The 14,524-nt window shown below is 48.8% G+C and overlaps 1 protein-coding gene across 2 annotated transcripts; it reads left to right on the forward strand.

Moving 5' to 3' along the window:
- The first annotated feature begins 1,800 nt into the window (after positions 1-1,800).
- On the forward strand, positions 1,801-13,897 carry TEKT2 (tektin 2). 2 transcript variants are annotated; one of them, XM_006269878.4, is made up of 10 exons: positions 1,801-1,904; positions 4,262-4,428; positions 6,068-6,193; positions 7,609-7,814; positions 8,718-8,861; positions 9,692-9,806; positions 10,556-10,663; positions 12,021-12,164; positions 12,471-12,550; positions 13,471-13,897. In XM_006269878.4, the coding sequence occupies exons 2-10, from the start codon at positions 4,273-4,275 to the stop codon at positions 13,682-13,684; spliced, it is 1,293 nt and encodes a 430-aa protein (XP_006269940.1). In that variant the 5' UTR covers positions 1,801-1,904; positions 4,262-4,272; the 3' UTR covers positions 13,685-13,897. The 2 variants fall into 2 exon arrangements, with proteins under 2 accessions (XP_006269940.1, XP_019343810.1); XM_019488265.2 differs by having other exon boundaries at positions 1,829-1,904; positions 4,259-4,428.
- Positions 13,898-14,524: the final 627 nt, after the last annotated feature.

A 14,524-nucleotide genomic window follows, 5' to 3' on the forward strand; every position in this document is an offset into this window, starting at 1 on the left:
AACACTGGTGTTTCCTGGTCACAAATACAACCTCTTTTCCATTGTTCTTCACAAGATACAACAGCAATTCTGGAGACCATTCCTCTGGCCCTATTTCATGGGTCCATAGTGTTCTTCAAATACTATACCAATTTATGTCCTCCCACACTGGGGTTCTTGAAAGAACTGCTAACTTTTTAAACCAGAATAAATAAATACAACAGCACTTGTCTTCCTTCTTACTTACAGAAGAAAAGCTAATTTTGGCACATGTAGTTCCTCTCTCTGACATATAGCTCCTCTTTCTCAGGATCCATCTACCTTTCTTTTCAAAACCCTGGATGTCCCGAAGGCCTAGTCTGCATGGTATTGTCTGGAAGTCTAATCCTGTGTCTACATCCTGCAGCAGGCGGTTTGTTTAACATCATCTGTTGCATGGTTTCTTATTCCTGCAACAGATGACTCTAGATAGATATGGTGGCTTCATCTCTGAGCTCTACCATCTTGGCTTTCAGTTGCGATTGGGCGGTTGCAATTTTTTTTATATCCTTCCGTTGTCAGTGCAAGGTGATGCATGAGGGTTATGAGAGGAGCCTCTCAGCACAGCTAAGCAGAACAGCTGATGCAACAACACAGCTGTTTCATGGTTTGAGAGTTCACTTATATCACGATAGGATCTGGACTAGTCCTGGACCCTGATCCCATGCTCTGCACAAACAGAACAGAAGAGATTTCCTTCCCCAAAGGAACTTACAACCTAAATCTAAAACTAGAGGCAGCAGCTGCTTATGGACAGGAGGACGGGCATCAGTATGGAAGTGTTAGCATGATAGGCAGCGATCACAGTCCATAGGCAGCCAAGTCTTGAGTTTTGTGTAGTTATCCCAGCAAAGGAGAGGGGTTTGGAAGAGGCTAATAAGATAGCTTCACAAATAATTACAGGGACCATCGCTGAACGTGTTAAGCTGCTGTATTAGTTCAACCCACTCTGTTCAGTGGCTTAACCTGTAATGGTAAACAGGTGCAGCACAGAGCTCTACAATGTCTGTCTGCAGCTGCCTCCCAGTGTACAGTGCCCAGTATGCCCTGAAGTGGAGACTTTGCTCCACAAAAGTGCCTGGAGCCATTTAGTCCTTCCCCTAGCAAACCTCTGTGCTTTAATTAAACTTTTTTGATTGACTTAGGTGGCCTGAGGCATCCCCCTGAGGTTCTCCAGGTACAGCACAAAACTACAGCAGCAGTGTGCACCCTGCTCGCACTGTGCTATGGCTCAGCCAGGCAGGGCAGCTAACGGTAAGTAGTGAGCCTAAGCTCAAGGCTTCCCCTCATTGCCTCAAGTCACTTTCCTTAGACTTAGGGCATCCCTCAGAAGGTGACAGCTCTGTGTCCCCTTTCCTTTTTTCTTTTTAATTATAGAAAAATACTCGAACAATTCTTCTGTTGCAAGGAACTCAGCGACCATGACAGGGAAGAATGTTTTTAACCCTACGTATTCTTATTGGAAATCTCTGGGTTTATCCTGTAAATCATGTTTGCACACCTAACAGCACTAACCTTGCCTGGCACCCTGGAGCACCCTTGAAAGGATCTCAGGGCAGCCTGGTTGAGATTCCGTCCCTTTGCCTATTTTCTCAGCTGTTGCCCCTTTTCCTGGTTGCTTTGCTATACTGTCACCCTACCCAGATCTTCTCCCATGATCTCAACCCCCCAGCAGCGCTCAGCCTAGGGCCTGCAGCCCTTCTCTGCTTGCATCCCTTTGCTTAGCTCCCCCCTCCCTGTAAACATAAAGAGGCCTCCAATTGGCTCTTGGCGATGATGGTTGCATGGCAACAGAGTGTGCTTGGCAACCAGAATGTTACAGAAAGTAGCTGTGGGAAGCAGACACTCGGGAGCCAAGGTCTAAGACTCCTAAAGGAAGGGAGGTGGTAAGTCCACCCCCGTTTCGGACTCCCGGAGTGGAGCCAGGCGGGCAGCCCGTCTGGGGGGTGAGGGAGCTGGTTTTGGTGCATGGTGGGGGTTTGCCACTTCCCTGCTCTCAGACTTTACCTGTCTAGTTTTGTGCTTTGTTTAACAGGGAGAAATCCCCCTTCCGGTCTGCCCTTTCACTCTCACAAAGCCTCCCAACCCATGCTGAGAATGAATTAAGTCCTCATCCTCCGGCCCTTCTCTCCCTGGTTTGCAGGAGAACTTGCTCGACACAGTCTGATTCCCTGTAGCTCGGCCTCCCCAGTTCCCCAAATGCACCATCACAAGGCCTCTGCACACACTGTGGTGTAATGCACGTCTTGCCATCAGTCCTTGTGCAAGAAAGTCCAGATGAAGGTAGATGAGGAGTCTGCTTGGGTGAGCCTGGAAGGTTCATCTGTGGGCTTTAAGTAGGGTTGCCAGCTCTGTTTGAATCTATTTCGGGAGGTTTCATCACATGACTCGGGGCACAGGGCTCAGTCCTGGGGCCTGTACTGTTCAACACCCTTATCAGCGATCTGGATGTGGGCAGGGAATGCACACTGTCCAAATTCACTGACGACACCAAGTTGTGGGGTGAGGTGGGCATGCTGGAGGGAAGGGACAGAATCCAGCTAGATCTAGACAGGTTGCAGACGTGGGTGGATGAGAATAGGATGGAGTTCAATGCAGACAAGTGCAGGGTGCTGCGTCTAGGGAGAAGGAATGAGCAATACACCTATAAGCTGGGGAACACCCTTCTTGTCAACATGGTGGCAGAAAGGGATCTTGGAGTCATTGCTGACACCAGGATGGACATGAGCTGCCACTGCGAGGAAGCGGTCACTAGGGCTAACTGCACCTGGTCGTGCATCTAGATGCATCGCAAGCATGTCCAAGGAGGTGATCCTTCCCCTCTGTGCGGCACTGGTCAGGCCGCAGTTGGAGTACTGCGTCCAGTTCTGGGTGCCGCACTTCAGGAGGGATGTGGCTAGCATTACGAGGGTCCGGAGGAGGGCCACTTGCATGGTCAGGGGTCAGCAGGACAGGACCTCCGCAGAGGGGCTAAAGGGCCTGAACCTGTTCAGTCTCCACAAGAGAAGACTCAAGGGGATCTGGTGACCATTTACAAATTCACCAGGGGGGACCAGGGGAATTGGGGGAGGCTCTGTTCTCCTGGGCACCACCCCAGGGTTACTAGGAATAAAGGCCACACATTTTAAGAGAGAAAGTTGGGGCTCAACATCAGGAGACATTACAGTTAGGACTGCCAGGCTCTGGAATGGGCTCCCAAGGGAGGTGGTACTCTCCTACCTTGGGGGTCTTCAAGAGGAGGTTGGACAGATATTTGGCTGGAGTGATACGATTTGGCTAGGGTGATAAGACTGCGACCCCCGTTCCTGCCAGGGCAGGGGGTCGGACCTGATGATCTGTTTAGGTCCCTTCCGACCCTAAGCACTATGAAACTATGACATAATGGCATTAATGAGCCATTATGTCAGGAAGGCAAATGCACATTACTATTGCATTTTAAAAACCTACTGGACTATTGTATAAATGGGATTCAACATTTAATATTTATTTTAATGAATGCCCTATCATTTATCTCCCAAGTGACTCTCAGCAGTCTCCTGGAGATTTATATCTAATTCCTGGAGACTCCAGGACAATCCTGGAGGGTTGGCAACCCTAACTCTAAGCCATGCAGCCCATGGCTCAGGCAGAATAGAGGCAAAGCTTCCTCTCCGTGGCCTGGCCCTTTCAGTTGAGTTCCTGTCCCCAGAGGCGCCAGTTCCCAGCCTCTGAAGCTGCTGCTGTATCTTGAATGGTTTCTGTCTCCTCTGGGCTGTTAAAGGCTGTTTCCATCTAAGTGGAGCCTCACGAGCTAAGACCTGTAGCTAGTGCAAGGCTGGCTGGACCTGTGTCGAAGGCAGTACAACCCTGTCCCCTTCATACAGATCGGGTGCAGTCGTTGTCTGTTAGCAATGCAGGCCTTAGCTTGGCAAAGCATGGATGCCTTTGGAGTGATGCACAGGGAGCTCTGCCATTTTGTCAGCAACTGGGAGAAGATTGCTCACACCATATACAAAAAGCAGCTACCCCCAGCTTCAGTAGGCAATCAGGCTAAGGATGTGCAGATTAATAGTGGCCCATTCAGGCATGTGGGAAGGGGGAGCAGGGCTTGGGGAGGGTGGGGGTGTCTGGAAAGCTGACTGCCCTCTCATGTGCTCTCCCATCTCCGTGGGTGCTTCTTGGCCTGCATTATCCATGATTTCGAGTTGGGGAGCATAGCTGTTTCTGTGAGTAAGCACAGTGGGTTTCCACCCTGGTCTAGCAGATCTTGCTGCCATGGCCACTCTAAGTGTGAAGCCTGGGCAGAGATTCGCAGTGTCCGACTGGCACATCAACAGCGACCTCATCTCGACAAACGCCGAGAGGCAGCGTTCTGCTTCCCACCAGATCCGGCAGGAGGCCAGGTTTCTCCGCAACGAAACCAACAACCAGGTGGGTTTTCCAAAACCTTCCCCTTTGGTTCCAGTGGTCTTCAAGGGGCAGGTTGGGTCGTGTGTCTGGCTGACTGAGTAGATTGGGAACGGGGGGGGGTTGTTGGTCCCTTTCAGCCTTCTGGCTGCTGGGTCAGACCAATGCCTGTTCTAACTGAGCCTCATTAGTGTCCCAAACCATTTGCCCTTTGAAGATACTACATTAAGCTAAACCTCAAGAGTTCAGTGTGTAAATCCCTGCGTACGGGTGTTAGTGACAGTTCCCAGAGTCAAAGGACAATCCATTGTCTTAGTAAATAAAACCAAGGTTATTGCATCTAAAAACCCCCGTTGCAAATACTTTGGCTTAAATTATTCCTAAGTATTAAGTCAAGAGACACAAAACCTTTGGGTTTTCTTTATACAGCTGCCCCCATTTGACAGCTATTAGATGTTTCAGCATAAGGTTAGCTGAAGTGTTTGCCCTTGTACAAATTGGTAATGATGTGTACACACACCTCTCCGATCTTGCACAGGGTTCTCGGTCTCTGTGGCGTGGCCTTTCCGTAGGAGTGTGCGTGCTTCCTCGATTCTCCAGCCTCTCAGATCCCTTCCAAAGGCTTCCCGCTCCCCTTGGCAAAGCAGACCAAGCCTCCTCCCAGCCTGCAGCTTCCACAGAACCTGATCCACCAAACTGCCTGAATCCTCAGTTTATCCACATCGTAGTCCTGCACTGATCAGCCATAGGCTGTCTCCAGCTCCTATATCTATAACCTTTCCCCTCTCCCCAAGCACCAAACCAATTGGCTAAGCTGGGTGAGCAAGTGGGAGCCAGCTGCTTGCCCATGACCGAAACTCTGTACAGCTTAAGGAACAGCTACTGCACCTGTCTAATAACTGTCACGTCCAGGGATCCTAGTTTTCTCTGATTAAAACAAAAATCCCCAATTTTCAGTTTAAAAAAAGTAACCCCAAATCTACATTTTTCTGTGGTTAAACTAAAACACCGCTATATATATATATATGTGTGTGTGTATATGTATGTGGATGTGTGTGTATGTATTAGTGGTGTTTCATTTTAATCATGGAAAAATGTGGATTTGGGGTTACTTTTTTTTACACTGAAAATTGAGGATTTTTTTAAATCGGAGAAGACCAGGGATCCTGGATATGTCCTACTTCACAGCATTTCAGGGCTCTCCTGACTCAACTTTCTTGCCCTATCCTTTGATAAGCAGAGTTCCAGCTACAAATTGTGCCTTCTCCTCTCTTTTCTTTGGATCTGACACAACACAAAGTAGGTTACAAATGCTGGCAGTGCTTTGTGTTCCACTGTGCAATATCCCCACGATGGGCTATTTGCTTCTGTCGGGTGCTTCAAGGCCTCTCGGGACAGGAATATAGAAAGCCAGGAATAAATTGATTTTGTGCCTCCGCCTCTGGCATGGTCTTTGGTGCCCTGTGCCTTGGGCAGTTATTTACACTGGTGCAGAGAATGGTGGACCGCAATGTACTTTCAAGTGATGTGGTAGTACTTCTCATAGGTATAAATTAAAAAAAGAAAAAAGGAGAGATAAGTGGACCCTCGGTCAGTGGGGTGATGCATACCATCAACATTTGCAATTTCAACTACCCGTGCTGGGATGTGTCTTGAATTCCAGACAAAATGGGATGAACATGACAACCGGACGCGGCTGGCTGAGCGCATCGACAGCGTGAACCGATGGAAGGAGACGCTGGACAAATGCCTCGCTGACATAGACACGGAAATTGATGCCTTAGCCAAAGTAGGTGGAGAAGAAAGGATGGCTTAAAATCAGCATCCTCTCTAACTTGCTATTTGAAATGACTGCCACCCTGCTCCTATGATGGGCAGGCCCACAGAGAGTTCAGTGGGGCATAGCACAGGGGTACCAGTTCTGTGCGGGGTTAAATTCGTTTCAGGATAGCAAATCCTTTAGTGCAGGGGTGCTCAGCCTTTTGGTGTGGCGGGCTGGATAAGTGACGCAGGGCCTGTCTGCAGGCCAGATCGGGCCCTGCACCACCTCTGCTTGGCTCACCACTGAATGGGGCTCGATGCAGCCTCCCTCAGCCCCTTGCCACGGGGCAGACTGTGCAGCTTCCCTGGAGCTCCGTACCACCTCCCGTGGCCCTTGCACCATCAGATATGGGCTCCTCACTGCCTCTACTTGGTCCTATCCTGCAGGATCAGGCCCTGCACTGCCTCCAGCCAGCCCCTGCATGCCCAGATTGGCCTCTGTGTTTCATGATGATTGGTGGCTGCCTTTCTTTTCGTTCTAAAGAGTTCCACGTTAATGTACTAGCAATACAAGAGACGCTAAAATAAAACGATAAGGTTTAAAAAATGGGGAGTAGTAATAAGATTTTAAAAGAATATTAAGAGCTCAACAATTTTAAAGCGGAAAAGACTCAGTTTGCCTTTGGCGTGCTTTTAAAAATTTAAAACATCTGCTCCGTTTTTCAAGTTAAGACCCTAGAAGCCGTTCTAGGTGAAGGCGCGATGGGATCTTGTATGTGATGAGAATTAATGGTATGATAGGAAGGAGCCACAAAGTTATTACACATTTTGTGGAAAACCTTTGTAGCTTATTCCTCATTTTATCATGGTATTAATTGATTGAACAAGTGACCACCACTGATTAATCGCACCTCAAGTGTAATGAGGTTTAAAGGGTGGTTTTGTATATAGCATAGCATTTTCATTGTTTTTCGTAGGCCCTGCATATATTTAATATATTTCTCCTGTTCATGGCCAGTGGCTTTCTCTGGGATCTTGGCAAGTTTTAGATTCATGTGTGCCTTGGCTTAAAGCAAGGCTTGAGCTGTCTCGTGTGGAGCACAATGTCGGCAGAGTGCTCGGAGATTCCCAGTGCAAGGGTTGTAACTAACCAGAAACGGGAAGGGAGTTTTGGTCTCAGGGGACTTCATGGTCACCAGTGAGGAGACCTCTCTGGTCCTCTTGATCTCTGGTCCTCTTGTGCCTAAAAGCAGACATGACCTGAGCTAGCATGAAAGGCCACTGAGTAGAGGCTGTCATTCTGTCCAGCAGAGATCAACTCGGAGCCACTTTCAAGAGAGTGGCCAGAACCAGACCCCTCTTATAAAACAGCAGCCAACATCCCCTTTTCCCCTACCGAAAGGGAAGCCACATCCCTAACCCTAGCTGGCTTCTCCCCACCAGATGAAGGAGGCAGCAGAGCGTGCCCTGCAGGCTAAGAACTTGCCCCTGGATGTTGCAATCGAGTGCTTGACACTACGTGAAAGCCGCCGGGCCATCGATGTGGTGAGGGATCCTGTGGAGGATGAGTTGCACAAGGAGGTGGAGGTGATTGATGGAGCCAAGAGAGATCTGCAGCAGAAAGTGAGCCAGGCCTTTGAGCAGCTCTGGTGAGTTGAGCAAAAGAGAATGGGGCTGTTTATTGCAACCCCAAAGGCACTTCTGTACTTGGCTGGGGGCTAACACGGTGCGAGGATTTGACATGACTCTTACCATCCAGAGATCAAGCTGAATGTGTGTCCTGGGGCCAAGGCTCTGCTATTGCTGTGTTGAGCAGCACCCCAAGTGAGGATCCAGTAGCTTTCCCCTGTCAGAGGGGGCCCATTTTAATAATGACTGTTTGAAGAGCTCCTAGTCAATGGTTTGATTGAGCCAGTGGAGAGGGAAGGAAGGCATATGGGAGCTAAACTCTGAGATGTGAACTGCTGGCAAAGGTTTTTGAGTGCCCAGCTGGAGATGCTTTCATGGTCCTGAGCCTTTCTGAAAACTCAGCAGTTTCACTCTAAGTTTTAAGAAAATATTGTACACACAAACGACCAATGTTCTTGGTGCTCATCCTCCGTCCTGTCACTGCCTTGCTGCATGACTCTGGGCAAGTTACTGCATCTGTCATGCGTGGAGGTTGGTTCAAGAACAGCTACAGCAGAGTGGGTGATGGAGTTGCAGTGCCTGGGGTCAGGGATCAAACAGGGCCAGCCTGCTTGCAGCCCAATGCTGTAGAAGCTCATTATTCTCAGTCCCTAGTTCTCAGGTTTCTAAGGGAAGCTTTGAAAATGGGTAGATTAAATTCAGACTACCTGGATCCCTGCTCTTCCCTAGCATGGAAGCATCTGTGTAACACCTGATGGACCAGTAGCTATGCCCAGTCTCGCAATGAGAGCTTATGAATAACACCCTCTGTGCCCACCCTCTCTGCCCCCTGCCAAGGGCATGTAGTTTCCATAATGTCCCACTAAGAGCTTTTCAGTCTGCTCCCAGTGGCAAACAGCTGTTTCCATCTCCCTCTGTTGTAGCCTTCTGCAGGAGGCACGCCAGCAGCTAAATTTTGATCACCGCGGGAAAATGGAAGCACTGGAGATAGACCGTGTCTGCTTGTCACTCAATGTCAATTCTCCCAACATCTCATTCAAGGTCAATCCAACCCGGGTCCCTATTGGGTAAGGAAAGAGCCACTCTGTTCTTGGCCAAGTTAATTCTGGTGCAACCTTCATGTTGATGTAATAAGTCTCGGGACTTCTGTCAGGTTTTAAACTAGTTTCTGGTGCCTTATGGCAGTGATTGTGGGAGGCTGGTCCAGCACTTAAAAACATTAGGAGCAAAAGTTGCGGTTTCTTTCTGGCTCTGCAACTAGCAGGGACTGATATCAGAAGCAAATCCTCCTCTCCTCCATGCTGAGTCATTACTGATGAGCATTTGCTGTTCCCTGAGAGCCCTTTGCTTGAGCATCCCAAAGCACTTTGCTTGCTTCTCGGTATTCTTGTCAGGAAAGAAATAAGATGCCTCTATTGGAGAGGGAGAAACTGAGACACAGAGGAGGATGTGAGCTGCCCGAGCTGTAGTGGCAAATTAGTGGCAGATCCAAGGTAAAAAATCAGGAAACCTGATTCTACACCCCAGGTACAACCTCTAGGCAATACTTATGTAACAGTGAGGGTAATGATTCACTGGAACAGATTACCCTGGGATGAGGTAAACTCTAGCACTTGGGATCTCTAGCTCAGTGTTTGGATGTCTCTTTAAAAGCTACTTTTCAGTTGAGCCACCAGCTTTTAGGCTCAGTGCAGGAGTCTCTGGCCTGAGCTATGCAGGCGGTCAGACAAGATGATCACAGTGATCCCTTCTGGCCTACAAATCTCCGTGGTGTCCTTGTAGTTCTGCAGAGATCTCTTCCAGGCTTTGGGGAGGGGGAGGTTCTTTCCAGGCTCTCTTGGAGTCACTCTGCTTAGTCCCCAAAGCATCAATTCCAGCAGCCTGGTCTGTTGTACAGATCAACGACACCTCAAGAGTGGGACCAGTACAGTCAGTACAACAAGGACCGAGCTGAAGCAGAAATGAAAGCTTCCAGGGAACTGCGGGAAGCGATAGCACTCACCATTGCCCAGGTAAATGGATCATCCACCTGCATAGCAGGGATGAAGGCAACGGGGGAGCAGTTAGCAGATGCTGAGGCAGGTCATCCTGCCGTTGTCACCAAGAGCAATGACTGGGTGTGTGCAGTCTGCTTCACACTTAGAAACTGGCTGACTTTAGAGCCTGCCTCTGGGGCCGTGAGGGCTTGAAAACATGAAATCTAGCTAAGTGGGCAGACTCTTCTAGTTCTAATATGGAGTTTGATTAGCTCATGAATGTCCTTGCCTGCCATTGTAAGGGACCACACTCGGTAATATGGCAAGTCCCTTCTAGTACCATGTACTTGGACCAAGATTCAGTGCTGCTGGGCTGCAGGTTAATGACCAGGGAGTTTCCTCTGACTGCCAGGTTTCTGCTGTTTCCCCCAAATGACTGTTTCCCTGGTGCCCTGAACTGCTTTATGAATGTTATGGGGTGTGTCCCTTGCCCCAAGAGCTTACAGTTGAACATGGATGCAAAACTGCATAGGCCTGAGGTGTGTTTGGGAGGAGATGGGGTGGTGGGGGCATTGAAACCCATGGGGGTCATTAATGAAGGTACATCCAGGCATAGGGCTGCTACACAGGAAGCAAAGGGCATAGGTAAGTGGTAGAAGAGCATAGGTTGGCAAAGGAGGACCCTGAGGGTTGCATATTGTGGAAGTGGTGACATCGCTGATGTAACAGTGCAGGGGAGACGTCTTCCAGAAGCAGACATAACCTTTAATCTGCTTCCCCTCTAGACAAACAATGAACTGGAGGCGCAGCGAGTAGCCACAGAATTTGCTTTGCGCAAGAGAATCCGGGAGCTGGAGAAAGCCTACGACGAGCTCAAGTGGCAGGAGAAGAATGTAAGCCTGGCTTTTGTCTCGCTGGAATGATTTTGTAACTGTGATGGTCCAGGAAAATCAGAGACAGCCCTGGGGTATCAATCTAGGAGTCCTGAAGCTACTGCCCCGGGGCAACCCCGAGGCAACCCTAGCGAATGAACCTTTGGCACAGATCACCCAGGGGTGAGGTAGATTCTCCAACACTTGGAACCTCGATGTCAGCTTTGGGGTGTCTCTTTAAAGGCTGCTTTTCAGCAATCACTTCTGTGTGTGCGAGTCCAAATATAAGGATATGTTTGTTGCAGGGATGCAGAATTGTATTTCAGCTCAACAAACACACCTATCCCCTAGTGCATACTTGGCAGCCAGGCCTGCCTCAGAGCATGACGGGATGGCTGAAGCCCTTGCTCCAGTGCCCAGCACTGTTGCCAGAAGCAGTGCTTCTGGATAACTCTGAAGTGGGAGGCTCTGCTTGTTGCAGTGGCGTTGGAATAATTAGCTGAATTGGGATGGCTGCAAGCTGTGTAGCTGCCATTTTATCCTGGGGATAAATCATTGCAGCCTAAATAGGAGTACTTCAGTACCAGCTAAAGCCCTCATCTTGAGCACTGAGTGTCTGGTGCAATTTGCCCTTGTAAGACACCTCAGGGAGCTGTTGTGTATGGACATGGGGGATAAGCCATGTAAACCCAAGGCATCCCAGCCACTGCTGCTCTGGAGTACTTTGCTAGACAGAAACATGGAGATGATGTTTCTTCTCGCAAATGCAAACTGCTTATTCCATTCCAGGGGATAGTCCTTGCTGTTCATTAATAAAGAGAAACTTTGTTTCCCAGCTTGATCCTGCAAGTGCAGTGAAATGTAATGAGGGGACTTAGAGACTATTTGCAAACTCTTTCTGAGCCAGCACAGCTTAGTGCCAAGAGTGGTAAATTGTTCCCATCTGAAACCTATCTGGTGGCACACGTGTGAAATCACTGAATGGATCACAGTTCACCTTACCGAATCTACCATCACAATTGATGCTCAGTGGGATCTGCAAGTGGAGAGCCCAGTTTTTCGCCTTTCTACCTTATCCTTTGGTCTCACCCGCAGTGCTCCTTAAACAGAAGCAGCTTGCCTTGCCTGACTGATGGGGAAATCTGATTTGTAAGCACTGATGTCTTCTATGCAGGGAATTTGAACAAAAACCTGTTAGCCCTTGCTTAAAAACCATTCCCAGCAATGTAAAACTCCAGCAGTATGAGGCCTTCATGAGGCCTGCTGGTTTCCTGCCTCAGACCCCTGGTGAAATATTCATGTAGCCAGGATTTGAGTGCATCCTCGCTATGGGTGTGGGGCGGTAACATTTCCTTGTACTATGTGTATTAATCTTCAGACCCTGGAGGAGATTGCAGAGCTGGAACAGGACATTCGACGCCTGGAGGAGGATCTCAGGAAGAAGATGTGGGATCTCAAGCTGGCGCACACTCGCCTGGAGACCAGGACTTACCGCCCCAATGTGGAGCTGTGCCGGGATCAGGTACAAATGAGCCTGCAGAAGTGGGACATCCTGAAAGCCATCCAGGAGGGATGGATGTGGGCATTGAAACCTAGATGGAATTGACCAAAGCACCTTCATGGCTCTGAAACAATCAGTCGCGCTTCAGTGCAGACTAAATGGAAGCCAGGAGGCAAATAACAGAAGTAATTGGGGGTCATTCATACAATAACGTGCATAGAAACAACGGAGGTAGGTAGGTAAAGTAAAGAGGAGCCATGGTGACTCTCAAGAAACAGGATCAGCCCTGTTAACCCTGACTACCTTCTCCTTTTCTCTGACTCTTAGGTCCAGTATGGGTTAACTGATGAAGTGCATCAGCTGGAAAACACCATCGAGGCCCTGAAGCAGAAGCTTGCAGAGTCACAGTATGTTCCAATATGATGTGGGCATTGTGCAGTGAAGGGAGGATGGCAGCAGTGGCAACCAGTACCAGAAGGGCATAGCCTCACTGGCTTCCTCATATTTTTAGCAGCTGAGGTCTCCAGACACAGACCAGAAAGACTGGGTGTATTGGGGGTTGGCAACATACAGCTTATAGCCCACACCCGTGGGGCTTTGGCAACTTTCAGGCCTGGGTCTGGGGTGGCTTTTGGCAGCAGTCGCTTTTCTTTGCCATCATGGGAAAGTAGCAGTAGTGGTTAGGGTCCTACTCCCTGCCCATCTGCCTGACTGATCAAAGCTGGGACACTGGCCCACAACCCAAAAAGGGTCATAGAATCATAGAAGTAGGGTCGGAAGGGACCTTGTAGATCTTCAAGTCCGACCCCCTCCCTGGGCAGGAGGAAAACTGGGCTCAAATGACCCCAGCCAGGTAGGCATCAAGCCTCTTCTTAAAGACCCCCAGGGTAGGAGCCAGCACCACTTCCCTTGGGAGTTGGTTCCAGGTTGTAGACCTGGGGTCAGGGGGACCTTGCAAATTTAGTCAGAGGGTCTGACTAAATTTGCACAGAGAAGTGTAAAGCAGGAAAACTCTGATGAAAGCAACAGAGGCGATAGAAGCACAGCCTTGCGTTTGTGTGGGGATTCCCAGTTCATGTCCCTTGGATGTCACATCCCAACAGCATCACATGGGCTGGCTGTTATGCGGCCCAAATAATAACAGACCGATATGTCGAGATCTTCCCTGGAGCTGTGGGGTGTGTGTTAGCTCTAATGGAAAAGCAAAAGCTCTGTTGACTGTTTTGCTATTAGAGAGCAGGAGGCAAGCTCTTTTTTCATCCATCTAAGGAAGAGCAAGTTCATTGGCATTGATGTAACCTATACCCTCTTCTTTCTTTTTTCCCAGGGGTGCCTTAGATGCTCTGTATAAACACTTGCATCGCATCCAGACAGACATCAGCTACAAAGCCAACTCCCTGATGCTGGACAACAAGTGTATGGACAATAGGAGAAAGCTCACTGTTCCAGCTGAGAAATTTGTGCCAGAGGTTGACACCTTCAATCGAACCACTAACCGAACCCTCTGCCCTCTGAAAAGCAGGCAGCTGGAGCTGGCTTAACTTCCTGGAAACAGTCTTGTGCAATGAGCCACATGAAAGATAAAGCTGCTAGTGACTCTGCTCCATACCAAGGAAAGCTGACATCTGCGTTGTGTTAGAAAAATGTTATTCTCCTCCCCTCAATTTGTTATATAACTGTCTGTCCCCTTGTATGATGTCTGTGGCCTCCTTCAGTCTGAGGAGCACTGTAAACAATAAAGGGTCTGTCCTCAAGAGCAGTTGTCATCCAGCAATGCTGGAAGCATTTCACGATGATTGAATCCATGTGGGCTCTTCAGTATTTTAAGTCCTTTAAAGTGTAGGCTGTGCTCTGAAAAGGGACTGCTCAACAGTGGCACCAGTCCAGATCTTCTCCCTGGGTGTGTTGACTCAGATTTGCTTGCTTTAATGATTAAAATAAAATTGGAGGGGTGTGTGTGTCCCCACCCTTCTGTTAGTCTTGCAGAGCTGATGCAGCTGCAACATAGGAACTCTGGAAACCCTTCTAGCTTTTATAGTAGCAGCCTAGTTAAAAAAGATGTAATTGCATACACAATTCTGCCCTTGGTTCTTATTTGTGTACCAGTAGGGCTTGCAGCATGCTATGTGTTACATGCTTGCAGCCTGGAAGACAGGGTCACCTCCCCAAAAGCCTGCATATTAGAGTTATACTTTTGCTACCAGGATCAGTTTTTGGCTTGCTGTCTATCTCCGACTCACTGATCATCACTACAATTTAAAGGTGTCTATGCTGCTTAAATATGAGAATATGACCCTGTAGGAAGGAAGCTAGTTTGTTGCCTAGGCTTTAACATGAGGTCACAGAGCTGGAGTCTAAGGAAAACGAATGTCTTCCTAGCT

Source organism: Alligator mississippiensis, chromosome 6 (assembly GCF_030867095.1).
Source record: "Alligator mississippiensis isolate rAllMis1 chromosome 6, rAllMis1, whole genome shotgun sequence".
Lineage (NCBI taxonomy): Eukaryota > Metazoa > Chordata > Crocodylia > Alligatoridae > Alligator > Alligator mississippiensis.